The sequence below is a fragment of the Pseudophryne corroboree genome, chromosome 12 (genome assembly GCF_028390025.1).
Source record: "Pseudophryne corroboree isolate aPseCor3 chromosome 12, aPseCor3.hap2, whole genome shotgun sequence".
NCBI classification, from domain to species: Eukaryota; Metazoa; Chordata; class Amphibia; order Anura; family Myobatrachidae; genus Pseudophryne; species Pseudophryne corroboree.
In genome coordinates this window covers 46,864,897-46,891,207 of record NC_086455.1, presented here as the reverse complement: position 1 = coordinate 46,891,207, position 26,311 = coordinate 46,864,897, and the positions used below count along the sequence as shown (strand labels likewise).

General features: G+C 46.6%; 2 protein-coding genes across 7 annotated transcripts in view; one reads left to right on the top strand and one right to left on the bottom strand.

Annotated features, from left to right (window-relative positions):
- The window catches only part of TDRD9 (tudor domain containing 9), a 561,182-nt gene that overhangs the window by 51,409 nt on the left and 483,462 nt on the right, over positions 1-26,311 (top strand). The window lies entirely within an intron of this gene.
- On the bottom strand, positions 2,118-6,060 carry RD3L (RD3 like). The gene is made up of 2 exons (XM_063946532.1): positions 5,761-6,060; positions 2,118-2,475 (listed from the first exon to the last, which is right to left on the bottom strand). Exons 1-2 carry the CDS (start codon positions 6,057-6,059, stop codon positions 2,184-2,186), a joined length of 591 nt encoding a protein of 196 aa, XP_063802602.1. The 5' UTR covers position 6,060; the 3' UTR covers positions 2,118-2,183.

Genomic DNA, 26,311 nt, shown 5'->3' with positions numbered 1-26,311 from the left:
TATTTTTGTTGTCATTTTAAAGGACCTTGCCAAGCCTAAATTATTTGCAGCTGATTTTGGCCATCTTTAGAACATTCATATTATTTGCGCCAGGAGCTTAGGTGGGTTTTTCCAACCTTAATTTTTTTTTTTTTTTATTCATCTGAACCTAGATGGTAAATTCTGATGGGGCGCTTCAGTTAGCTATGAAGTTCTGTCTGTTCTTTGTGCACTTAATCAATGCTGATTATTCAGTGAAGAAATTGAGGTGTCAGCATAAAAATAAAGGGGGGAATTCAATTGTTTCTTCTCACAGCCTTTTGAGGTGGTAATCAGAAATGTGCGAAAACTGTGGTTTCAGCGTCCTAATGGGCACCCGAAACAATCGAATTGCTCCCGGGTGCCCATTATCGTGACTTTGCTAACAATTAATTCGTCCCCAATGAGTTTTGTTTCCTGTAACTAACCGCACGTGACCTTCTGCTTAATTGTTTGGCCCCATTGGGGTCGATTCAATTCGGCAACTTATGAATAGCGCCGGGAATTAGCTCCCGACGCTAGTCAATTCAGCTGCTAGTTACCCGCAATTGTCGTGAATTCTTCTCTCATCCCCGCGGGGTGAGAGAAGAAAACTGACAAAAGTGCTGCCGCGCGGCTGATTCTGTCGGGAATCGGCATCGCCGCTGGTAGTTAAGTCGTAGAATGCCCGTTCTCCCGTCAAAACGACCTGTTAAGTCTGCGAGAACGGGCTTTTGCCGACTTAACTTTAGCTGAATTGAATAGCGTCGGGAGCTAATTCCCGGCGCTATTCTTAATGGGGCCGATTCAATTCGGCAACTTATTTGTAATGTAGATACTGGCATGTTAACTAAAATGTTAAAATCTGGTTAAATTTGCAAAATCTTAAGAATGTCATGAAAACATGAAGGTGGCCATATACACTGCAATGTTCCGGACCAGTTAGGTCATGTTGTATCTGATTTGGGCTAAATGGGTACATGAGTTTGGCTGTCTTAATGACGATCTGAACAGGATGGTTCAGATGGTAAATTAGATAATACCTCTAACAATGTATGCTAACATCCTCTGATCACCCTATGGGGTCAATGTGCTAAGCCTTGGGGAAAGAGAAAGTACAGATGTGTCCTATAATTGCTGTATGGCGTTACGTTGTCGCAATGTGTAAGCATCCCAGCAAAGCATACCAGCAGCAGGCTATTATGCTTTACGCACGCTCCTGCGAACGCCGTGGACAGACACTTTCTTAAGTGCAGGCTGTGGGAGCATTGCTCCAAGCAGCCTGCTTCTGCTAAGTGCCATTGGCCCACCCTCTCCTAGTGAGCAGCGGGAGCATGCCTGCGGCCGCAATTCTGCTCTTCCTGCGGGAATTTGCATACGCACGCTCCCGGTGCGCTGTGTTGTGCCGGGGTCCATAGACTGCAATGTGTACTCATTGCAGGCAAAGATGCATAAGGACACATCTGTACCAACCAATCCGCTCCTAACTATCATTTTTTCAAACACTGCCAGTAACATGGCAGTTAGGTGCTGATTGGTATTTTATCTCTCTAAAGCTTAGTACACAGCCCCCATGTGTATTTTATGTTCAAAATCGGTCATACTTGGCCAAACGTGTGTGTGTTGTCATTAGAAAAATACAATAAGTAGGTGCTCAGACAATGACCACATTGCTTTGTCTTTAGGAACCTTTACGACTAATTCTGAAGCTGTAAGTCTCCTTTAGTAAAGGAAAAGCTTTGTTAAAATACCTGAAAAGTTTTCACTCGCTCTTATTTGCCGACACTGTTACATACATTTTTTTTTCTTTCTCTATCATCCACTAGGGGACACTGTTTTTTCTTTTTTTCAAACCTGATTTAAGAGCATTCTTAGCTACATATAAAAAGCAAGGAATACCAATACTATGTACATAACACTGGGTTGATTTTGTGATTACAAAAAATAATTTCTCTATAGGGTCATATATTGTACATAATCTGTTACATAAAAATAGCTACAATACCCTACTAAAAAGATTGCTTTTAAGTCTCTCTCCCCCCCCCCCCCCCCCCCTATTTATAAAATATGCATAGTTGTCTTAAATGCATATGGCATTTTTTGTAAAAAAAACTACACTATTGTTTGGAAGCAATTGGTTATTTACCCAATGTGATTTTGTTTACTGTAGGAGAAACCTCCCCCCTCTAACTCGATGGGTAGTAGTAGGGCAGGTTCCATATCCGGTGGGAGAATGTCGGGAACAAGCTCTGAGTGTTCCTGTCGACATAACTGGACACTGTTGGGATCTCTTCTTTGTGTGAGTTTGCATCACTGGCCGCTGTGAAATTGACAGGACAGTTTGCATTCCACATGTCCAACAGCGTCACCTGCTGAGTCTCTCTCTCTATGGAACTCAGGAAATCCTTCAGGACTTGTTTGAATATATATACAATTTCCCAGGGTAGCACGTCATTTTCTGCCAAAACTTCTCGAAATCTGGCAACAGAAAGACAGTGATTTTTAGAATTTTTATATATTTAGGAAACTTATTTTTTCCTTCATAAGAATAAACCTCAGTAAGGGGGGGGGGGGGGAAGAAAACAGGATGTGTATGTGTATGGGGGACTGAAGAATAAAGAAAGAAATGGTACCTGGTAGAAATAGTAGACAGTATCCGTGAACATTATTCTGATAGCCATTCACACATTGCTCACTCTCACCCCCAGCAGACTAGCATAGTGTATCTGCCAGGTCGCACCCGGGAATGTGTACAAGGTGCTTCCCATGTGTGACCCGGCTTGACCCTTTTCAGACGTCTGGCCCAACCCGACATATCGCCGGATTGATGACGTCACTGTTAACGCTGCAGGCGGCAGCATCATCTCCAAGCGCAGAGAACATGTGCCGGGTCTCCTTGACAAGCTTACCCATTCACACTGCACACATCCCGGCTTCAACTCGGGTCGCGACCTGGGATGAAATGCTGGGACGCTTGACTCAGAATATTCCTTTAGGACCCTTTCAGACTAGGCAAAATCCAGGGTTGATGCGTTTTTCATGTGCAGTCACCCGGGAGATTTTTGCTAGTCTGAAAGGGGTATTAGTGGTCTTACTGTATATCCAGCAAGACTTCTGACCTGGGTATCTACCCATGGCCCTATAGCAGTGGTTTCCAAACTTTTTTGAATCACGGCGCCCTAGAATATCAGAATTTTTTTTCACGGCACCCCTAGGCCAAAAATTTCTTATTGAGAAATTTAGAAATATTAAATTAAGTATATCACGTATATATGTCATCCTTAGGGTCAGTTGTGTGGTGAGGGACAAGATTTGCTTCTTTTTGGTCACATATTTTATGACTGGCAGCCATCAGCACTGGTTTTGCCTATTATATTGACCATGAATAATTTGAATTGGTCCTGGACCACCAACCCAGGGCACCCCTGCAAGTGTCCCGAGGCACCCCAGGGAGCCACGGCACACAGTTTGGGAACCTCTGCCCTATAGTACCAGATTTGTCTGTGAAAATTGTTGCTATTTATTGTGACTTATAAAGTCACAGGGAGTTGGCTAATAATTGCATCAACAGTATTTACTGATCCAGAGACCCTATGATATCAAAAAGTTGCTCCTTCTAAACTGGTTTCTAGCTATAATTGAACAGGCATTGAGTTTCAGAATATGTTCCATCCAGGCAGCAACATTTTAGTGCACCCTTGTGAAAGCCATTAAAATCTATTTTGTGTCTAATTGTGCTTAAGGGCAACTGTTACTTTATTGATTTTTGTCTCTTTTTCAGCCATGTACTTATGTCATCAGTCCATTATACATAGTGACACAAAACTGCCCTCTGGACCGGTGACATAAAATGCAGAGCACATAGTTATATACAAGGGCAACAAACATAAAGTCCTCTGCCTGATTTATTTATTACCAGTTATTTATATAGCGCACACACATATTCCGCAGCGCTTTACAGAGAATATTTGCCCATTCACAACCCCCAGTGGAGCTTACAATCTATATTCCCTACCACATGTACACACACACATTCATGCTAGGGTTCATTTTGTTGGGAGCCAATTAACCTTCCAGTATATTTTTGGGTTTTGGGAGGAAACCGGAGTACCCAAAGGAAACCCACAAAAGTAAGGGGAGAATACACAAACTCCACACAGTGCCATGGTGGGATTTGAACCCATGACCTCAGTACTGTGAGGCATTAATGCTAACCCTTACACCACCCGTACTGCCCTAACATAGGTAAATGGTTAGAAAGGCGTACGGCAGTGAGTTTAGCCTTCTGCTTAACTCCTTTTTCAGTCCATTGCATTTTGATTTAAACCGCTAATGCAGAGGTTCCTAAACACGGTCCTTAAGGCACCCTAAAGCTGGATACGCACTTGTAGATTATCGGTCTAATCTTTCTTGTTGGAGCGAAAATCTGGTAATTCATGGGAGCAAATGACAATCAACCATTTACTTCCAAAAGCTGGAAAATGGGCAAAAATGGTCGTTTGGATAAATTGGTTAAATCTAATAAATTTGTCTGAATGTCCATTTTTTTTTTGCGGTTTTTCAGTGTTTGGGAGCAAATTGTCATATGCTTCCATACATTACCAGATTTTCGTTCCAAACAAAAAGATTGGACAGATAATCTCACAGGGGTCGATTTCATTTCAAAGCGAAGTGATTTGCGTCGAGACGGAGGTCCCAGAGCTATTCAATTGTACACATGTGCCCTTATTTATCAATGATTGATACATTTCACTGGGAGTCATAAATTGTACCAATGAGCTCCTAATTTCCATGTCACAGACTCAGTTTGAAAAATGACAGGAGTGGATTGGCTGGTGCAATTTATCACTCAGTGAAATTGATCACTCATTGATAAATAAGGGCAGTTGTTAGTCGGTAGATGCCAGTTCTTGCACCTTAAACTGGGTGTTTAGTCTCGAAAACTGGCATTCTCTGACTTACATGTCTGTGACGATGCTATTAGTGCTGTGCTAAGGGCAGAAAACAGCATTGCGACACTAGTTTAGTATGATTTCTGCTCACACCTCAAGAGAGGTGCGAGTAGAAATCCTCTGGTCAGGCTTAATAGCGCAGTCAATTGAATAGCTCTGGGACATCCTTCCTGGCGCTATTAACTTTGCTTTAATTTAAATCCAGTCCATATTGTGTATCCAGCTCATCGGTCTAGGTTTTAAGTATATCTATGGCTCTGCACAGATGGTTAAATCAAATGGACTATGGTACTAATTAATTCACCGGTGGCCTAGCATGGATATACTTAAACCCTGGACCATTAGGCTGTCTTGAGGATCGTGTTCTGCTTTCATGTGTAAAGCATGGGTCTTCAAACTGTGGCCCCTCCTGCTGCTGTGGAACTAAACATACCAGCATGCCTTAATAGCAAAACTGGCAGAGCATGCTGGGATGTGTGGTTCCACCGCAGGTGGAGGGCCACAGGTTGAAGACCCATGGTGTAAAGCAATTTAAAGAAAATTTGGGATGGGAAAAATGCTTTTTATTAGGAATGCTCTCATTAAGTAACTTTATTTTTATACTACATCATTAATACATGTACTGGGTGAATATAATAATGCACATATATCTTATATATATATAATAATCTTATATATATCTTATATAATAATGCACATATAAGTCACTTTTAAGCAACTATGTGTGATAATGCTTTATTACAGCTAGCTATTGTCTCTTATCTGGCTGTACTAATTACCTAATAAACAGTCATTATTGGACAATCGGTACCTGCTGAGAACGGTCCCTGTGTGACAGGGCTGAATCTGGGAGCACAGCACCTCTAGCTGCTTCTGTTCCGTGACGGGGATACTTGGTTTCAAGCTGCAATCATTTCTCAGCCAGTTATAATCCACTCCTGTCTTCTGGACCTTCTGCTCGTTCTCAATCTCGTGCAGTAACCTCTCCCGTTCCCCCAGGTGCCACTGCAGTTCCCTCAGCAATGTCTTGGTTACAACTTCTGAGCCAGAGTATTGTGTTGACTTGTCGGATTCACTTCTAGACCATTTGATCCAACCAAAGAATGGCATCTTTTTGCTGTATGAAAATGATTTTTTTTAGTAGAAACTGTTTCAACAAATCGTTTAAACCTATTTACATGATGGTATTGTATTGCATGTAGAACAGAAGCGGTATGCACATCCCCCCCCCCCCCCCCCCCCCCTGCCCCCCTACAAAAACCCCAAATAAAAGTCTTGGCATATTATTTACCTGTCAATAATTTATTTTGATTGTTGAATATTTCCGTGTGCTCAGCTTCCCTGTAAGACTGGACTCTTGCAAGTCTTGAAATAATGCCTGTAAAAATATATTGTCTTTCATTAGAGGCTGTCTTCTCCACGTAACGCTACTGCTGCCTTGCTGGCGCCGTGCAGATATGGAGGTACCATTGGAAGCTCTCCAGGCATCTGACCATACAGTGGCTGGCTGTGTACTAACCGCATCTGCTAGGGTGTCTGCACTTAAAGTTCAGCATGTCACATGACATTGTTGTGCCTATCTGCAAGCCTGTCATATTATCCGTCACTGTAGGTAAACTAAAATGGAAGCCTTTCCTTATTCCCCTCCCACCCCCGACCGAACAAGACATGTGCAAGCTACTGTTGGAGAACCCTGCAAATAAGTTTTATTTTTGTATCTTATTCAACCCAAATTTGCATTATGTTTTAGGCTGCAGTTGTATGGACAAGAGACACACACTGTCCCTGCAAGTATTGCATAGCAACAGGACAGGAAATAAAATATTATGTCGATCCCAGGATTGCAAAGACAAACACTGTTTGGGACATGCACTTGAACAATATACAGTAGTTGTGAAAAAGAACCTACCATCAATCTGTTGCCAGTGATTCCTCTCTGTCCTATGTAGTATTGTATGTAGATAGTCACTCATTCATATTCTGCCGATATTCTATGCACTAAAGGTTGAAGCAGTTTTTCCCCCTCCTTTTTTTTTTCTTCTCTCTTCCGTTTCAGTTATCTAGTCTCTTTTTATTAGTCTGAACCCCAGGCATTAGGAGACGGCTCTTCTCCTTACTTCCTTCAGAGATTACTGGTTTTACAGCTTGGATTTTTCTCAGCATTGTTGCATGGCTTTTTGTTTTGTATTATATCCCCCCCCCCCCCCCCATCCCCCTCCAGAGATGCTGAATTGTTGGCTAACAGAGGCTGCGTTAATGTGCCCTAGATGTCATACAACATAACACATGAAGTGCATAGCGGTTATTAAAGCAGATATTATACACTGGAAAAATTCAGATGTCAACATTAATAATGCTCAGCTGGAAGCTTTTCACATTGCATTGTATATGGTACCATGAAAATCTGAGGGAGCTGGGCGCTTAATGACAGAACTGTCTTTACAAATTTTAAGACCGATTCAAAGCATGACTTTGTGCCACCTATTTACTTTGTCTTCTAGAACCGTAAATTCCGCATATTGTGGGAAGGGGGGGGGGGGGGTCTCCAACATTTCTAGGAGTTCATTATGAGAGGCTCTATATTTAGGATTACTTATATGCAGAATTTATGTAGAAGCCCCACATGCACAACACAGAAGACGAGATCCTATTGAATTTACATAAGGAAGCCAAAACTTCAGCAAGTTGTACATCGTAGACTGTCACATTTTTCTGGTCTTACAAGCCTACAGCTCAGTTTTCATATACAGCATTTGATCAGACGAGGCAGAATGTTATTTGGACAACTAATGGATTTAAAAACCATCAATGAACGAGTCATTAACATATGTTTTGCAATGGGAAAGAGAAGCTCAGATCTGTGGAGTAATACGGCATTCACTATCTTCTCCTAAATGGCAGTGTGCAGTCTAGCATGGTATTTCATAGGGCATTTGAATAATTGCTTTAATCATGGCTAGAATGGTACAGTTTGTGGAAGAGATGATATTCTTAAGGGCAAATTACTGTTAAAATGCCTAATAACTGCTGTTCCACATCTACAGTTGCCCGCATGTATTCACTTACTTATGTCCCCGCTTACTTATGTCCCCGCTTGATTGCAACTAAAATAGATGGTTGTATGTTTTCTGTGTCTGCTTTGTCATGATGCCAGCCAATGAGCTTCCTGTGCAATGTGGTTACCCACTGGCGTAAAGCAAATGCCAGTAATGTTGCACGTCAAACAAGATTGTGTGGGACCAGCTCTGGCACTGCTGTCTGAGAGTGCAGCAATGGGTCGGTGAATAGAGTTGGTAGTGTCCAGTAGATGCTATTGCATCACTGCATACAGGAGACTGTGTGGGGGTCACTGCAACCAATGCTCCATCACTATACAGTTTACAGATTGTACTGGTGATTATATATATATATATATATATATATATATATATATTTCTCTAACGTCCTAGTGGATGCTGGGGACTCCGTCAGGACCATGGGGAATAGCGGGCTCCGCAGGAGACAGGGCACATCTAAAAAGCTTTTTAGGTCACATGGTGTGTACTGGCTCCTCCCCCTATGACCCCCCTCCAAGCCTCAGTTAGGTTTTTGTGCCCGTCCGAGAAGGGTGCAAACTGGATGGCTCTCTTAAGGAGCTGTTTAGTACAGTTTTTTTTTAGGTTTCTAATCAGTGATTCCTGCTGGCGACAGGATCACTGCAACGAGGGACTTAGGGGAGAGACTTGCAACTCACCTGCGTGCAGGAGGATTGAAGTTTTAGGCTACTGGACACTGAGCTCCAGAGGGAGTCGGAACACAGGTCAGCCTGGGGTTCGTCCCGGAGCCGCGCCGCCGATCCCCCTTACAGACGCTGAAGAAAGACGGCGGAACGGAGGTCCGGAAACAGGCGGCAGAAGACTTCACAGTCTTCAGAGAGGTAGCGCACAGCACTGCAGCTGTGCGCCATTGTTGCTACACGGCTCACTGACACGGTCACGGAGGGTGCAGGGCGCTGCTGGGGGCGCCCTGGGCAGCAATATAAATACCTATTTGGCAAATAAATACATCATATATAGCCATTAAGGCTATATGTATGTATTTAACCCAGGCCAGTTTTCCTAATAACCGGGAGAAAAGCCCGCCGTGAAAGGGGCGGAGCTTATTCTCCTCAGCACTCAGCGCCATTTTCCTGACCAGCTCCGCTGGTGAGGAAGGCTCCCACTCTCCCCTGCACTACAGAAACAGGGTTAAAGAGAAGGGGGGCATAAATTGGCGATATAATTATATATTAAGAGCCCATATATAGAAACAACACCTTCTAGGGTTGTTATATACATTATGGCGCTTTTGGTGTGTGCTGGCAAACTCTCCCTCTGTCTCCCCAAAGGGCTAGTGGGTCCTGTCCTCTATCAGAGCATTCCCTGTATGTGTGTGCTGTAGGTCGGTACGTGTGTGTCGACATGTATGAGGAAAATGTTGGTGAGGAGACGGAGAAAATTGCCTGTAATGGTGATGTCACTCTCTAGGGAGTCGACACCAGAATGGATGGCTTACTTATGGAATTACGTGATAATGTCAACACGCTGCAAGCCGGTTGACGACATGAGACAGCCGGCGGACAAATTAGTATCGGTCCAGGCGTCTCAGACACCGTCGGGGGCTTGTAAAAACGCCCATTTACCTCAGTCGGTCGACAGACACTGACACGGACACTGACCCCAGTGTCGACGGTGAAGAAACAAACGTATTTTTCCTTTAGGGCCACAAGTTACATGTTAAGGGCAATGAAGGAGGTGTTACGTATTTCTGATACCACAAGTACCACAAATAAGGGTATTTTGTAGGGTGGGAATAAACTACTTGTAGTTTTGCCTGAATCGGATAAATTAAATGAAGTGTGTGATGATACGTGGGGTTCCTCCGACAGAAAGTTATGGGCGGTATACCCTTTTTCCCGCCAGTAGTAAGGGCGAGTTGGAAAACACACCTTAGGGTGGACAAGGCGCTCACACGCATATAAAAAACATGGCGTTACCGTTTCCAGATACGGCCGCCCTCAAGGAGCCAGCTGATAGGAAGCTGAAAAATATCATAACAGTATATACACACATACTGGTGTTATACTACGACCAGCAATCGCCTCAGCCTGGATGTGCAGCGCTGAGGGGGCTTGGTCGGATTTCCTGACTGAAAATTTTGATACCCTTGACAGGGACAGGATTTTATTGTCTATAGAGCATTTTAGGGATGCATTTCTATATATGTGTGATGCGCAGAGGCATATTTGCATTCTGGCATCAAAGAGTAAATGTGATGTACATATCTGCCAGACGAAGACACGACAGTGGTCAGGTGAGGCAGATTCCAGACGGCATATGGAAGTATTGCCGTATAAAGGGGCGGTCCATTGGACCTGGTGGCCATGGCAACAGCTGAAAAATCCACCTTTTGTTACCCCGAGTCACATATTGGCAGAAAAGGACACAGTCTTTTCAGTCTCAGTCCTTTCGTCCCCATACGGGCAGGCGGGCGAAGGCCAGTCATATCTGCCCAGGGGGAGAGGAAAGGGAAGAAGACTGCAGCAAGCAGCTCATTCCCAGGAACAGAAGCTCCTCACGGCTTCTGCCAAGTCCGCAGCATAACGCTGGGGCCGTACAAGCTGACTCAGGTGCGGTAGGGGGTCATCTCAAGAGTTTCAGCAACACTCGCAAGGGAACTCCGGGATCCTACATGTAATATCCCAGGTGTACATTGGAAATTCGAGACGTCTCCCCCTCACACAATTCACAGGCTGTATTCCCAGCAGGTGATAATCAAAGTACCCTTCTTACAAGGAAGGGGGTAGTATTCCACACTATATTGTGGTACTGAAGCCAACCGGCTCGGTGAGATCTGAAATATTTGAACACTTACATACAAGCGTTCAAATCAAGATGGAGTCACTCGGAGCAGTGATAGCGAACCAGGAAGAAGGGGACGATATGATGTCACTGGATATCAGGGACGTTTACCTACAGGTCCAAATTTGCCCTTCTCACCAAGGGTACTTCAGGTTCCTGGTACAGAACTGTCACTATCAGTTCAGACGCTGCCGTTTGGATGGTCCACGGCGCCCCGGGTCTTTACCAAGGTAATGGCCGGAATGATGATTTTTCTTAAAAGAAACATGGACGCTTTCCTGATAAGGGCAAGGTCCAGAGAACAGTTGGAGGTCGGAGTAGCACTATCTTAAGTAGTTCTACGACAGCACGAGTGGATTCTAAATATTCCAAAATCGCAGCTTTTTCCGACGACACGTCTACTGTTCCTAGGGAAGATTCTGGACACAGTCCAGAAAAACGTGTTTCTCCCAGTGGAGAAAACCAGGGAGTTATCCGAGCTAATCGGGATCCTCCTAAAACCAGGAAAAGTGTCAGTGCATCATTGCACAAGAGTCCTGGTAAAAATGGTGGCTTATTACGAAGCAATTCCATTCGGCAGATTTCCCGCAAGAACTCTTCAGTGGGATCTGCTGGACAAATGGTCCGGATCGCATCCTCAGATGCATCAGCGGATAACCCTATATCCAAGGAAAAGGGTGTCTCTCCTGTGGTGATTACAGAGTGCTCATCTTCTAGAGGGCCGCAGATTCGGCATTCAGGATTGGATGCCGGTGACCACGGAGGCCAGCCTGAGAGGCTGGGGAACAGTCACACAGGGAAAAAATTTCCAGGGAAGTGTGATTAAGTCTGGAGAATTCTCTCCGCATAAATAAGCTTAGAGCAAATTTATAATGCTCTAAACTTAGCTAGACCTCTGCTTCAAGGTCAGCCGGTATTGATCCAGTGGGATAACATCACGGCAGTCGCCCACGTAAACAGAAGGGCGGCACAAGAAGCAGGAGGGCAGTGAAAACTGCAAGGATTTTTCGCTAGGCGGAAAATCGTGATAGCACTGTCAGCAGTGTTCTTTCCGGGAGTGGACGACTGGGAAGCAGACTTCCTCAGCAGGCATGACCTCCACCCGGGAGAGTGGAAACTTCATAGGGAAGTTTTTCAACATGATTGTGGACCGTTGGCAAAGACCAAAGGTGGACATGATGGCGTCCCGCCCGAACAAAAACGGGACAGGTATTCCGCCAGGTCATGAGACCTTCAGGCGATAGCTGCGGATGTTCTGGTAACACCGTGGGTGTACCAGTCTGTGTATGTGTTCCCTCCTCTGTTTCTCATAACCAGGGTATTGAGAATTAAAAGACATAGAGGAGTATGAACTATACTAGTGGCTCCGGATTGGCCAAGAGGGACTTGGTACCCGGAACTTCAAGAAATGCTCACAGAGGACTAAGGGCCTGGGGAGCTAAGAAGGGACTTGATTCAGCAAGTACCATGTCTATTCCAAGACTTACCGCGGCTGCGTTTGACGGCATGGCGGTTGAATGCCGGATCCTGAGGGGAAAAGGCATTCCATAAGAGGTCATACCTACCCTGGTCAAAGCCAGGAAGGAGGTGACCGCACAACGTCATCACCACATGTGGTGAAAATATGTTGCGTGGGTGAGGCCAGGAAGGCTCCACGACGGAAATTCAACTAGGTCGATTTCTACACTTCCTGAAAACAGGAGTGTTTTGGACCTCAAATTGGGGTTCATTAACATTTAAATTTCGGCCCTGTAGATTTTCTTCCAGAAAGAATTGACTTCAGTTCCTGAAGTCCAGATTGTAAAGGATGTATTGCATATACAGCTTTTTTGTGCCCCTAGGGGCACCGTGAGATCTCAACATAGTGTTGGGATTTCTTAAAATCATAGTGGTTTGAACCGCTCAAATCTGTGGATTTGAAATATCTCACATGGAAAGTGACCATGCTGTTGACAAATATCTCACATGGGAAGTGACCATGTTGTTAGCCCTGGCCTCGGCCAGGCGATTGTCAGAATGGGCGGCTTTGTCTTACAAAAGCCCATATTAAAATTTTCCATTTGAACAGGACAGAACTGGGACTCGTCTCCAGTTTCTTCATGAAGGGGTGTCAGCGTTTTCACCTGAAACAACCTCTTGTGGTGCCTGCGGCTACTAGGGACTTGGAGGACTCCAAGTTACTAGACGTGGTCAGGGCCCTAAAAAAATATATATATATATATATATATATATATATATATAGTTAGGACGGCTGGAGTCAGAAAGTCTGACTTGCTGTTTATACTGTATACACCCAACAAGCTGGGTGCTCATGCTTCTAAGCAGTCTATTGCACGCTGGATTTGTAGTACAATTCAGCTTGCACATTCTGTGGCAGGCCTGCCACAGACGAAATATGTAGATGCCCATTCCACAAGGAAGGTGGGCTCATCCTGGGCGGCTGCCCGAGGAGTCTCGGCATTACAACTTTGCCGAGCAGCTACGTGGTCAGGGGAGAACACGTTTGTAAAATTTTACAAATTTTGATACTCTGGCTAAGGAGGACCTGGAGTTCTCTCATTCGGTGCTGCAGAGTCATCCGCACTCTCCCGCCCGTTTGGGAGCTTTGGTATAATCCCCATGGTCCTTACGGAGTCCCAGCATCCACTAGGACGTTAGAGAAAATAAGAATTTACTTACCGATAATTCTATTTCTCGTAGTCCGTAGTGGATGCTGGGCGCCCATCCCAAGTGCGGATTGTCTGCAATGCTTGTACATAGTTATTGTTACAAAAATCGGGTTATTACTATTGTTGTGAGCCATCTTTTCGGAGGCTACTTCGTTTTGTTATCATACTGTTAACTGGGTTCAGATCACAAGTTGTACGGTGTGATTGGTGTGGCTGGTATGAGTCTTACCCGGGATTCAAGATCCTTCCTTATTGTGTACGCTCGTCCGGGCACAGTACCTAACTGAGGCTTGGAGGGGGGTCATAGGGGGAGGAGCCAGTACACACCATGTGACCTAAAAAGCTTTTTAGATGTGCCCTGTCTCCTGCGGAGCCCGCTATTCCCCATGGTCCTGACGGAGTCCCCAGCATCCACTACGGACTACGAGAAATAGAATTATCGGTAAGTAAATTCTTATATATATATATATATATATATATATATATATAATAAGAATTTACTTACCGATAATTCTATTTCTCGTAGTCCGTAGTGGATGCTGGGAACTCCGTAAGGACCATGGGGAATAGCGGCTCCGCAGGAGACTGGGCACAAAAGTAAAAGCTTTCTGACTAGCTGGTGTGCACTGGCTCCTCCCCCTATGACCCTCCTCCAAGCCTCAGTTAGGATACTGTGCCCGGACGAGCGTACATAATAAGGAAGGATATTGAATCCCGGGTAAGACTCATACCAGCCACACCAATCACACCGTACAACTTGTGATCTGAACCCAGTTAACAGTATGATAAACGTAGGAGCCTCTGAAAAGATGGCTCACAACAATAAACAACCCGATTTTTGTAACAATAACTATATACAAGTATTGCAGACAATCCGCACTTGGGATGGGCGCCCAGCATCCACTACGGACTACGAGAAATAAAATGATCGGTAAGTAAATTCTTATTTTCTCTGACGTCCTAGTGGATGCTGGGAACTCCGTAAGGACCATGGGGATTATACCAAAGCTCCCAAACGGGCGGGAGAGTGCGGATGACTCTGCAGCACCGAATGAGAGAACTCCAGGTCCTCCTCAGCCAGGGTATCAAATTTGTAGAATTTAGCAAACGTGTTTGCCCCTGACCAAGTAGCTGCTCGGCAAAGTTGTAAAGCCGAGACCCCTCGGGCAGCCGCCCAAGATGAGCCCACTTTCCTTGTGGAATGGGCTTTTACAGATTTTGGCTGTGGCAGGCCTGCCACAGAATGTGCAAGCTGAATTGTACTACAAATCCAACGAGCAATCGTCTGCTTAGAAGCAGGAGCACCCAGCTTGTTGGGTGCATACAGGATAAACAGCGAGTCAGATTTTCTGACTCCAGCCGTCCTGGAAACATATATTTCTCTAACGTCCTAGTGGATGCTGGGGACTCCGTCAGGACCATGGGGATTAGCGGCTCCGCAGGAGACGGGGCACAAAAATAAAGCTTTAGGATCAGGTGGCGTGCACTGGCTCCTCCCCCTATGACCCTCCTCCAAGCCTCAGTTAGGTTTTTGTGCCCGTCCGAGCAGGGTGCAATCTAGGTGGCTCTCCTAAAGAGCTGCTTAGAAAAAGTTTTTAGGTTTTTTATTTTCAGTGAGTCCTGCTGGCAACAGGCTCACTGCATCGAGGGACTTAGGGAAGAGAATTTCAACTCACTTGCGTGCAGGATGGATTGGCTTCTTAGGCCACTGGACACCATTAGCTCCAGAGGGAGTCGGAACACAGGTCTCACCCTGGGGTTCGTCCCGGAGCCGCGCCGCCGACCCCCCTTGCAGATGCCGAAGATGGAAGAGGTCCAGAAGCAGTCGGCAGAAGACTTTTCAGTCTTCCTGAGGTAGCGCACAGCACTGCAGCTGTGCGCCATTGTTGTCAGCACACTTCACACAGCGGTCACGGAGGGTGCAGGGCGCTGGGGGGGCGCCCTGGGCAGCAATGTATAATACCTTTTTATGGCTAAAAATACATCACATATAGCCCTTGAGGCTATATGGATGTATTTAACCCCTGCCAGATCTCACAAACTCCGGAGAAGAGCCCGCCGAAATAGGGGGCGGGGCTTATTCTCCTCAGCACACAGCGCCATTTTCCTGCTCAGCTCCGCTGTGAGGAAGGCTCCCAGGACTCTCCCCTGCACTGCACTACAGAAACAGGGTAAAACAGAGAGGGGGGGCACTTTTTTTGGCGATATTACTATATTTAAGCTGCTATAAGGATACAACACTTATATAGGGTTGTTCCCATATATATTATAGCGCTTGGGTGTGTGCTGGCAAACTCTCCCTCTGTCTCCCCAAAGGGCTAGTGGGGTCCTGTCTTCAATAGAGCATTCCCTGTGTGTCTGCTGTGTGTCGGTACGTGTGTGTCGACATGTATGAGGACGATGTTGGTGTGGAGGCAGAGCAATTGCCGGTAATGGTGATGTCACCCCCTAGGGAGTCGACACCGGAATGGATGGCTTTGTTTATGGAATTACGTGATAATGTCAGCACATTACAAAAATCAGTTGACGACATGAGACGGCCGTCAAACCAGTTAGTACCTGCCCAGGCGTCTCAGACACAGTCAGGGGCTGTAAAACGCCCTTTACCTCAGTCGGTCGATACAGACCCAGACACGGACACTGAATCTAGTGTCGACGGTGAAGAAACAAACGTATTTTCCAGTAGGGCCACACGTTATATGATCACGGCAATGAAGGAGGCTTTGCATATCTCTGATACTACAAGTACCACAAAAAGGGGTATTATGTGGGGGGTGAAAAAACTACCTGTAGTTTTTCCTGAATCAGAGGAATTGAATGATGTATGTGATGAAGCGTGGGTTAACCCAGATAGAAAAGGGCTAATTTCAAAAAAGTTATTGGCATTATACCCTTTCCCGCCAGAGGTTAGGGCGCGCTGGGAAACACCCCCTAAGGTGGATAAGGCGCTCACACGCTTATCAAAACAAGTGGCGTTACCGTCTCCTGATACGGCCGCCCTCAAGGATCCAGCTGATAGGAGGCTGGAAACTACCCTAAAAAGTATATACACACATACTGGTGTTATACTGCGACCAGCCATCGCCTCAGCCTGGATGTGCAGTGCTGGGGTGGTCTGGTCGGATTCCCTGACTGAAAATATTGATACCCTGGATAGGGACAGTATTTTACAGACTTTAGAGCAATTAAAGGATGCTTTTCTTTATATGCGAGATGCTCAGAGGGATATTTGCACTCTGGCATCGAGAGTAAGTGCGATGTCCATATCTGCCAGAAGAAGTTTATGGACACGACAGTGGTCAGGTGATGCGGATTCCAAACGGCATATGGAAGTATTGCCGTATAAAGGGGAGGAATTATTTGGCGTCGGTCTATCGGATCTGGTGGCCACGGCAACGGCCGGGAAATCCACCTTTTTACCTCAGACCCCCTCCCAACAGAAAAAGACACCGTCTTTTCAGCCGCAGTCCTTTCGGTCCTATAAGAACAAGCGGGCAAAAGGACAGTCATATCTGCCCCGAGGCAGAGGAAAGGGTAAGAGAGGGCAGCAAGCAGCTCCTTCCCAGGAACAGAAGCCCTCCGCGGGTTCTGCAAAGCCCTCAGCATGACGCTGGGGCTTTACAAGCGGACTCAGGAACGGTGGGGGGTCGACTCAAGAATTTCAGCGCGCAGTGGGCTTGCTCACAGGTGGCCCCCTGGATCCTGCAGGTAGTATCTCAGGGTTACAGGTTGGAATTCGAGAAGTCTCCCCCTCGCCGGTTCCTAAAGTCTGCTTTGCCAACGTCTCCCTCAGACAGGGCGACGGTATTGGAAGCCATTCACAAGCTGTTTTCTCAGCAGGTGATAGTCAAGGTACCCCTCCTACAACAGGGAAAGGGGTATTATTCCACACTATTTGTGGTACCGAAGCCGGACGGCTCGGTAAGACCTATTCTAAATCTGAAATCTTTGAACCTGTACATACAAAAATTCAGTTTCAAGATGGAATCATTCAGAGCAGTGATAGCGAATCTGGAAGAAGGGGACTTTATGGTGTCCCTGGACATAAAAGATGCTTACCTGCATGTCCCAATTTGCCCTTCACATCAAGGGTACCTCAGGTTCGTGGTGCAAAACTGTCATTATCAGTTTCAGACGCTGCCGTTTGGATTGTCCACGGCACCTCGGGTCTTTACCAAGGTAATGGCCGAAATGATGATTCTTCTGCGAAGAAGAGGCGTATTAATTATCCCTTACTTGGACGATCTCCTGATAAGGGCAAGGTCCAGAGAACAGCTGGAGGACGGAGTAGCACTAACCCAAGTAGTGCTGCAACAACACGGGTGGATTCTGAATTTTCCAAAATCTCAGTTGACCCCGACAACACGTCTGCTGTTCCTGGGAATGATTCTGGACACGGTTCAGAAAAAGGTGTTTCTTCCGGAGGAGAAAGCCAAGGAGTTATCCGAACTTGTCAGGAACCTCCTAAAACCAGGAAAAGTGTCTGTGAATCAATGCACAAGAGTCCTGGGAAAGATGGTGGCTTCTTACGAAGCAATCCCATTCGGCAGATTCCACGCACGAACTTTTCAGTGGGATCTGCTGGACAAATGGTCCGGATCGCATCTGCAGATGCATCAGCGGATAACCTTATCGCCACGGACAAGGGTGTCTCTTCTGTGGTGGTTGCAGAGTGCTCATCTGTTAGAAGGCCGCAGATTCGGCATTCAGGACTGGGTCCTGGTGACCACGGATGCCAGTCTGAGAGGCTGGGGAGCGGTCACACAGGGAAGAAACTTCCAGGGAGTATGGTCAAGCCTGGAGATGTCTCTTCACATAAATATACTGGAGCTAAGAGCGATTTACAATGCTCTAAGCCTAGCAAAACCTCTGCTTCAGGGTCAGGCGGTGTTGATCCAATCGGACAACATCACGTCAGTCGCCCACGTAAACAGACAGGGCGGCACGAGAAGCAGGAGGGCAATGGCAGAAGCTGCAAGGATTCTTCGCTGGGCGGAAAATCATGTGATAGCACTGTCAGCAGTATTCATTCCGGGAGTGGACAACTGGGAAGCAGACTTCCTCAGCAGACACGACCTTCACCCGGGAGAGTGGGGACTTCACCCAGAAGTCTTCCACCTGATTGTAAACCGTTGGGAAAAACCAAAGGTGGACATGATGGCGTCACGTCTAAACAAAAAACTGGACAAATATTGCGCCAGGTCAAGGGACCCTCAGGCAATAGCAGTGAACGCTCTGGTAACGCCGTGGGTGTACCAGTCAGTGTATGTGTTCCCTCCTCTGCCTCTCATACCAAAAGTACTGAGAATCATAAGAAGGAGAGGAGTAAGAACTATACTCGTGGTTCCGGATTGGCCAAGACGGACTTGGTACCCGGAACTTCAAGACATGCTCACGGACGAACCGTGGCCTCTACCTCTAAGAAAGGACCTGCTACTGCAGGGGCCTTGTCTGTTCCAGGACTTACCGCGGCTGCGTTTGACGGCATGGCGGTTGAACGCCGGATCCTGAGGGAAAAAGGCATTCCAGAAGAAGTCATCCCTACTCTGGTCAAAGCCAGGAAGGACGTAACCGCAAAACATTATCACCGCATTTGGCGTAAATATGTTGCGTGGTGTGAGGCCAAGAAGGCCCTTACAGAGGAATTTCAACTGGGTCGTTTCCTTCATTTCCTGTAAACAGGACTGTCTATGGGCCTAAAATTAGGGTCCATTAAGGTTCAAATTTCGGCCCTGTCGATTTTCTTCCAGAAAGAACTGGCTTCAGTACCTGAAGTTCAGACATTTGTAAAAGGGGTGCTGCACATACAGCCTCCTTTTGTGCCTCCAGTGGCACCTTGGGATCTCAATGTAGTGTTGAGTTTTCTAAAGTCACATTGGTTTGAACCACTTTCCACTGTTGACTTAAAATATCTCACATGGAAGGTGTCGATGCTGTTAGCCTTGGCTTCAGCCAGGCGTGTGTCAGAATTGGCGGCTTTATCATATAAAAGCCCTTACTTAATTTTTCATTCTGACAGGGCGGAATTGAGGACTCGTCCTCAATTTCTACCTAAGGTGGTTTCTGCATTTCACATGAACCAACCTATTGTGGTACCTGCGGCTACCAGGGACTTAGAGGACTCTAAGTTGCTTGACGTTGTCAGGGCCTTGAAAATATGTTTCCAGGACGGCTGGAGTCAGAAAATCTGACTCGCTGTTTATCCTGTATGCACCCAACAAGCTGGGTGCTCCTGCTTCTAAGCAGACGATTGCTCGTTGGATTTGTAGTACAATTCAGCTTGCACATTCTGTGGCAGGATTGCCACAGCCAAAATCAGTAAAAGCCCATTCCACAAGGAAAGTGGGCTCATCTTGGGCGGCTGCCCGAGGGGTCTCGGCTTTACAACTTTGCCGAGCAGCTACTTGGTCAGGGGCAAACACGTTTGCTAAATTCTACAAATTTGATACCCTGGCTGAGGAGGACCTGGAGTTCTCTCATTCGGTGCTGCAGAGTCATCCGCACTCTCCCGCCCGTTTGGGAGCTTTGGTATAATCCCCATGGTCCTTACGGAGTCCCAGCATCCACTAGGACGTCAGAGAAAATAAGATTTTACTTACCGATAAATCTATTTCTCGTAGTCCGTAGTGGATGCTGGGCGCCCATCCCTAGTGCGGATTGTCTGCAATACTTGTATATAGTTATTGTTACAAAGATTCGGGTTATTATTGTTGTGAGCCATCTTTTCAGAGGCTCCTTTGCGTTTATCATACTGTTAACTGGGTTCAGATCACAAGTTGTACGGTGTGATTGGTGTGGCTGGTATGATTCTTACCCGGGATTCAATATCCTTCCTTATTATGTACGCTCGTCCGGGCACAGTATCCTAACTGAGGCTTGGAGGAGGGTCATAGGGGGAGGAGCCAGTGCACACCACCTGATCCTTAAGCTTTTATTTTGTGCCCTGTCTCCTGCGGAGCCGCTATTCCCCATGGTCCTTACGGAGTCCCAGCATCCACTACGGACTACGAGAAATAGATTTATCGGTAAGTAAAATCTTATTAAAACTTTTACTCTAAGCAGCTCTGGAGAGCTACCTAGCATGCACCCTTCTCGGCCGGGCACAAAAATCTAACTGGGGCTTGGAGGAGGGTCATAGGGGGAGGAGCCAGTGCACACCAGCTAGTCAGAAAGCTTTTACTTTTGTGCCCAGTCTCCTGCGGAGCCGCTATTCCCCATGGTCCTTACGGAGTTCCCAGCATCCACTAGGACGTCAGAAATAGATAATATATATATATATATATATATATATATATATAATCTATCTATCTATCTATCTATCTCTCTCTGTATCTCTCTCTCTCTTACGTCCTAGTTGATACTGGGGTCTTGTACTTTAGTACCGTTTCCAGCTGCTGTGGATCAAGCTGCATACAACGCTGCTCCTCCAGAGACCAAAACTGCTACAGGACTGTACTGGTATCAGGGGGTCTTAGACATGGAGGAGCACACTAGCGGTATCGCCGCTGCACTCCTATCAGGTCATACACTTTTCACTTGTTTAGCTGTGTTCTTTGTGTGCTGGTGTCGCTTCAGGGGCTCTATAGGGTCTTTGTGGTGGTGGTTGGTCAGTGAGCTGCACTGTTTTACATTGTGAAGGATGTCTGTGGACCTGGTTATGTGTACTGCCTGTAATTCATCCCCATCTTCAGCGGGGTCACTCATGTGTGAACAATGTTCCTTGTCTCCACAAGGACACAGTTCACAAGCACCTGCCTGGCTGGACAGCTATACTAGCATGATCCAGAATGTTAATTCAGAATTAGCTGCAGCTAAAAGGGAGAGACAGGTGTTGAAACATTCTATTGATTCAGTGGCCAAGGCTGCAGATTCCAAGAAGGCTTCTCAGCCCCATCTAGTTGTTTCACATAAACGCCCACTGCCACAGGTGCTCCAGTATGATTCTGATCAGCCTTATGTAGATGATGATGATATGGATGAGGACAGCTCTCTGTCCCCAGGTGTGGAGGCCGTCATCTACGCTGTGAGAGAGGCCCTTCACATTCCGGGTCTGGAGTCAGAACCAGATGAGTTGTATTTTAACGTTGGACCAAAGGCCTCTGCGACCTTTCCGGTGTCTAAAGAGTTAAACTCCCTGGCCAGGGAGGCATGGTTAAACCCTGATAAAAAAAAATAAAAAATTCCTCAAAGGTTTTAAATTACTTTTCCCTTCCCTGATGAGGACAGGAAGGTATGGGGAAAACCCCCTGTCAGTCAATACGTCTGTGTCCAGACGGTCTAAGAAATTGGTACTGCCGGTGCCAGGGGCTATATCCCTAAAAGAGCCAGGTGACCGTAAGATTGAGACCATACTCAAGGCAGTCTATACGGAGGCAGGCGCTGCTCAACGCCCCACAATTGTTTGTGGGTGGATTTCCATGGCGGTAGTCAAGTGGTCCGATAACGTTATCAACGGTTTGAACACTTTGCCCCGGGATGAGGTAGTCACTCTGCTGCAACATATACAGGATGCTGAATTTTTTTTGAGCAAGGCTATTAAAGAGTTGTGTAAGATTAACGGCCGCACTACTGCTACGGTTGTTTCATCTAGCAGAGCTCTGTGGTTGCGTCAGTGGTCAGCAGACGCTGATTCCGAGAAGGGTGTTGAAAATCTACCCTTTACAGGTGATGCTTTGTTTGGAGACAAATTAAATAAATAGATCTCCCACGCAACGGCAGGCAAGTCTACCTATCTGCCGCCTGCTGCGCCAACTGCTAGATGTCCTTACACAGGACCCTCCCTGCAGTCCTTTCGTGTGGCAAGGTTCAATGGCAGGGGTCTCAACTTCCAGCGGATCTCGTGGTAAGTCCCGTAAACCTGCACCTGCTGTCTCCCTGGACCAGACTACCGGATCCCCTGCCACAAAGCCTTCTGCATGACGGTTGGCCCCAGCGACAAGGCGATTTTCAGGTAGGTGCTCGCCTTCAACACTTAACCCACGTGTGGGCAGAGTCTTTCTGGGATCCTTGGGTGAGGGACCTCATTTCCAATGTATACCGGCTGGAATTTCAAACGCTCCCTCCTCACAGATTTTTCAGGTCGGGTTTGCCTGCTTTACCCTCAGTAAAAGTTACCTTGCAAGAGGCTATTCAAAAACTTTTGCAGACGGGGGTGGTGGCTTCAGTACCCCCTCCGTTACGCAACAGAGATTTTTACTCAAGTCATTTTTTCGTTCCCAAGCCAGACGGTTCGGTGCACCCCATCTTAATCCTGAAGTCACTAAATCCGTATCTGCAGGTGTTCAAATTCAAGATGGAGTCACTGCGGACAGTGGTGTCCGCTCTGGAGGTGGGGGAGTTCCTGGTGTCTCTGAACGTCAAGGATGCTTACCTGCACATTCCCATGTGGCCCCCACATCAGGTTTATCTCAGGTTCCACATATTGGAAGACCATTTCCAGTTTCAGGCCTTACCCTTCGGATTATCCACAGGTCTGTGGGTCTTCACCAAGGTCATGGCGGAAATGATGCTGCAACTGCGCATGTTGGGAGTCAACATAGGGGGTCATTCAGACCTGATTGTATGCTAGATTTTTTTTTGCTGCGATCAGGTCAGAACTGCACGTGTATGCACCGCATTGCGCAGGTGCGTCGTACGTGTGCAAAGCGGATCTTTGCTGTGCAATGGGTTTTACGAAGAATCCATTCGCACAGCCGATCGCAAGGAGATTGACAGGATGAGGGCGTTTGTGGGTGTCAACTGACCGTTTTCTGGGAGTGTTTTGAAAAACAAGTGGTTGCAGGGCGAGTGTCTGACGTCAATTCCGGGACCTGACAGGCTGACATGATCGCAGCGGCTGAGTGAGTTCTGGGCAACTCAGAAACTGCACAAAACTTTTTTGTAGTGCTCGGCTGCACATGCGATCGCACACTTACAAAGCAAAAATACACTCCTGACTATCTGATCGCAGCGCTGCAAAAAATAGCGAGCAATCCAATCTGAATTAGGCCCATAGTCCCATACTTGGACGATCTCCTGATAAAGGCTGTGTCCAGGGAGCGTCTGCTGCACAGCATCGATCTGACGTCTCGCCTACTTACGGCTCATGGGTGGATCCTAAATTTTCAGAAATCTCACCTGAAACCGACCCAGCGTCTTAAGTTCCTGGGAATGATACTGGATACAGTGTCTCAGAAGGTTTTTCTCCTGATGGAAAAGGCCTTGATTATTCAGGCTATGGTTCGCTCGGTGCTCAGTCCTTGCAGGGTGTCCATACATCTTTGCATCCGATTACTGGGCAAGATGGTGGCTGCATACGAGGCAGTCCAATACGGCAGATTTCATACCCGCCCTTTTCAGCTGGATCTGCTGGACAAATGGTTAGGGTCTAACCTTCACATGCATCAGGAAGTGACCTTATCTCGGAGAGCCCGGATTTCTCTATTATGGTGGCAACAAGTTCCTCACCTTGTAGAAGGCAGGAATTTCAATATCCACTCGTGGATTCTACCGACGACGGATGCCAGCCTCCGAGGTTGGTGGGCTGTGACCCAAGGGGCCCAGTTTCGGGGGATATGGTCGAGACAGGAAGCTACTCTGCGGATAAACGTCCTGGAACTCAGGGCAATTTACAGTGCTCTTCTGCATGCTTCTCATCTCATCAGGCGATCCAGGTTCAGTCGGACAACGCCACGGCGGTGGTGTACATAAACCGACAAGGGGGAATAAGGAGCAGAGCGGCGATGCGAGAAGTCTCAAAAATTCTCTTCTGGGCGGAGGCCAACGCAAGATCCATCTCAGCCATATTCATTCTAGGAGTGGACAACTGGGAAGCGGACTTCCTCAGCAAGCACAACCTCCATCCAGGGGAATGGGGCTTACATCCCCAGGTGTTTCAACAGTTAATTCACAGGTGGGGCTGTCCGCAGATCGATCTGATGGCTTATTGACTCAACAAGAAGCTATGCCGTTACTGTTCCAGAAGGAGGGATCCGCAGGCTGTAGCAGTGGACGCGCTGACGACACCATGGATGTACCAGCTTGTGTACCTGTTCCCTCCTCTACCGCTGATCCCAAAGGTGCTAAAAAGGCTAGGAAGGGAAAGCGTTAAGGCAGTTCTAATTGCCCCAGATTGACCTCGATGGGCATGGTACTTGGACGTCCTGACCATGCCTCTGGAGAATCCCTGGCCTCTGCCGCTCCGAGACGATCTTCTACAGCAAGGTCCGTTCGTCTCTCCAGACTTACAGCAGCTACGTTTCACGGCTTGGAAGTTGAGAGGGAAATTCTAGCAAGAAAGGATCTTCCCTCCTGGGTTATTTCCACCATGGTCCAGGCCATGAAGATGGTTACGTCAAGACATTATCATGGTATCTGCAAAAAGTATGTTTCCTGATGTGAAAGTAGAAAGGTTTCTCCCGTGGAATTTAGAATTGGTCGCTTTCTACTTTTCCTGCAAGCGGGAGTGGATATGGGCCTACGTTTAGGCTCCATCAAAGCCCAGCTTTCGGCGCTCTATTTTCTTCCAGAAACAACTTGCCATGTTACCAAAAGTACAGACTTTCCTTAAGGGTGTTCTTCATATGCAACCACCCTTTGTACCTCCCACTTCTCCGTGGGACCTCAATATGGTTCTGTCCTTTCTCCAATCGGATTGGTTTGAACCCATACATAGGGGAGAGTTTACATTTCTCACCTGGAAGACTGTGATGTTATTGGCATTGGCTTCTGCCAGGCATGTCTCCGAATTAGGGTCTTATCCTGTAAGCCTGTATTTGATTTTTCATGAAAACAGGTTGGAACTGTTTTTGCCGAAAGTGGTGTCAGCCTTTCATGTGAATCAACCTGTTGTGGTTCCAGTGTCTGATGCTTCCGTTGGTCCTGAGTCCTTGAATGTGGTCAGGGCTCTCGAGATTGATGTCAAAAGGACGGCCTGTCATCGGAAGTCTGACTCGCTGTTTGTCCTTTTATGATGCCTCCAAGGTTGGCCGGCCAGCTTCTAAGCAATCTATTGCTCGTTGGCTCCGCTTGACCATTCAACAGGTCTATACTTTGGTGGCACTGCCTTTGCCGAAGTCTATTTAGGCCTACTCTACGAGGTCGGTGGGGTCTTCCTGGGCGGCTGCCCGGGGTGTTTCGGCCCTGCAGTTGTGCGAGCTGCAACTTGGTTTGGCTCGAATACGTTTGTTAAATTCTAGTCAGGCGGTTTTGCAGGGGTCTCGGCACTCTCCCACCCGTTTGGGATCTTTGGGACTTCCCCATGGTGCTAAAGTACAAGACCCTCAGGTCCACTAGGACGTAAGAGATAATAGGCATTTAATACATACCGGTAATTCCTTTTCTCCTAGTCCGTAGTGGTTACTGGGGTCTTGTACTTTAGTTCCATGGGATGGATGGATATATATATCTATATATATATATATATATATATATCTATCTATCTATCTATCTATATTAGCAGCACACATTAAATTCCAACTTGCTGAGTGCAAGGCTCATAAAAGGGTTCAATACAGTCAAAAAAAGCCAGCAACATCCAATTCAAAAAAGAAACATGCAATGTTTATTACTGCATATTATATTGAAAGTGCAGTGCATATCAAAAAATAAAGTGACTGGTGGCTGGATTACAAATGTCACAATCCGTAGCATAATGAAAGGAGTGTTTATCCAAAAGATGTCAGGGTGGTAAAGCAATGCCAGTCATCCTGTGAGATAGGTTTACAGCTCGACAGCTGCACCTTACTAATATAATACATTATTTGCACATTATAAAGTACAAATTGTTCAACAATTTTACATATACATGATTGGTTTGCAGGTTACTGTACATCAT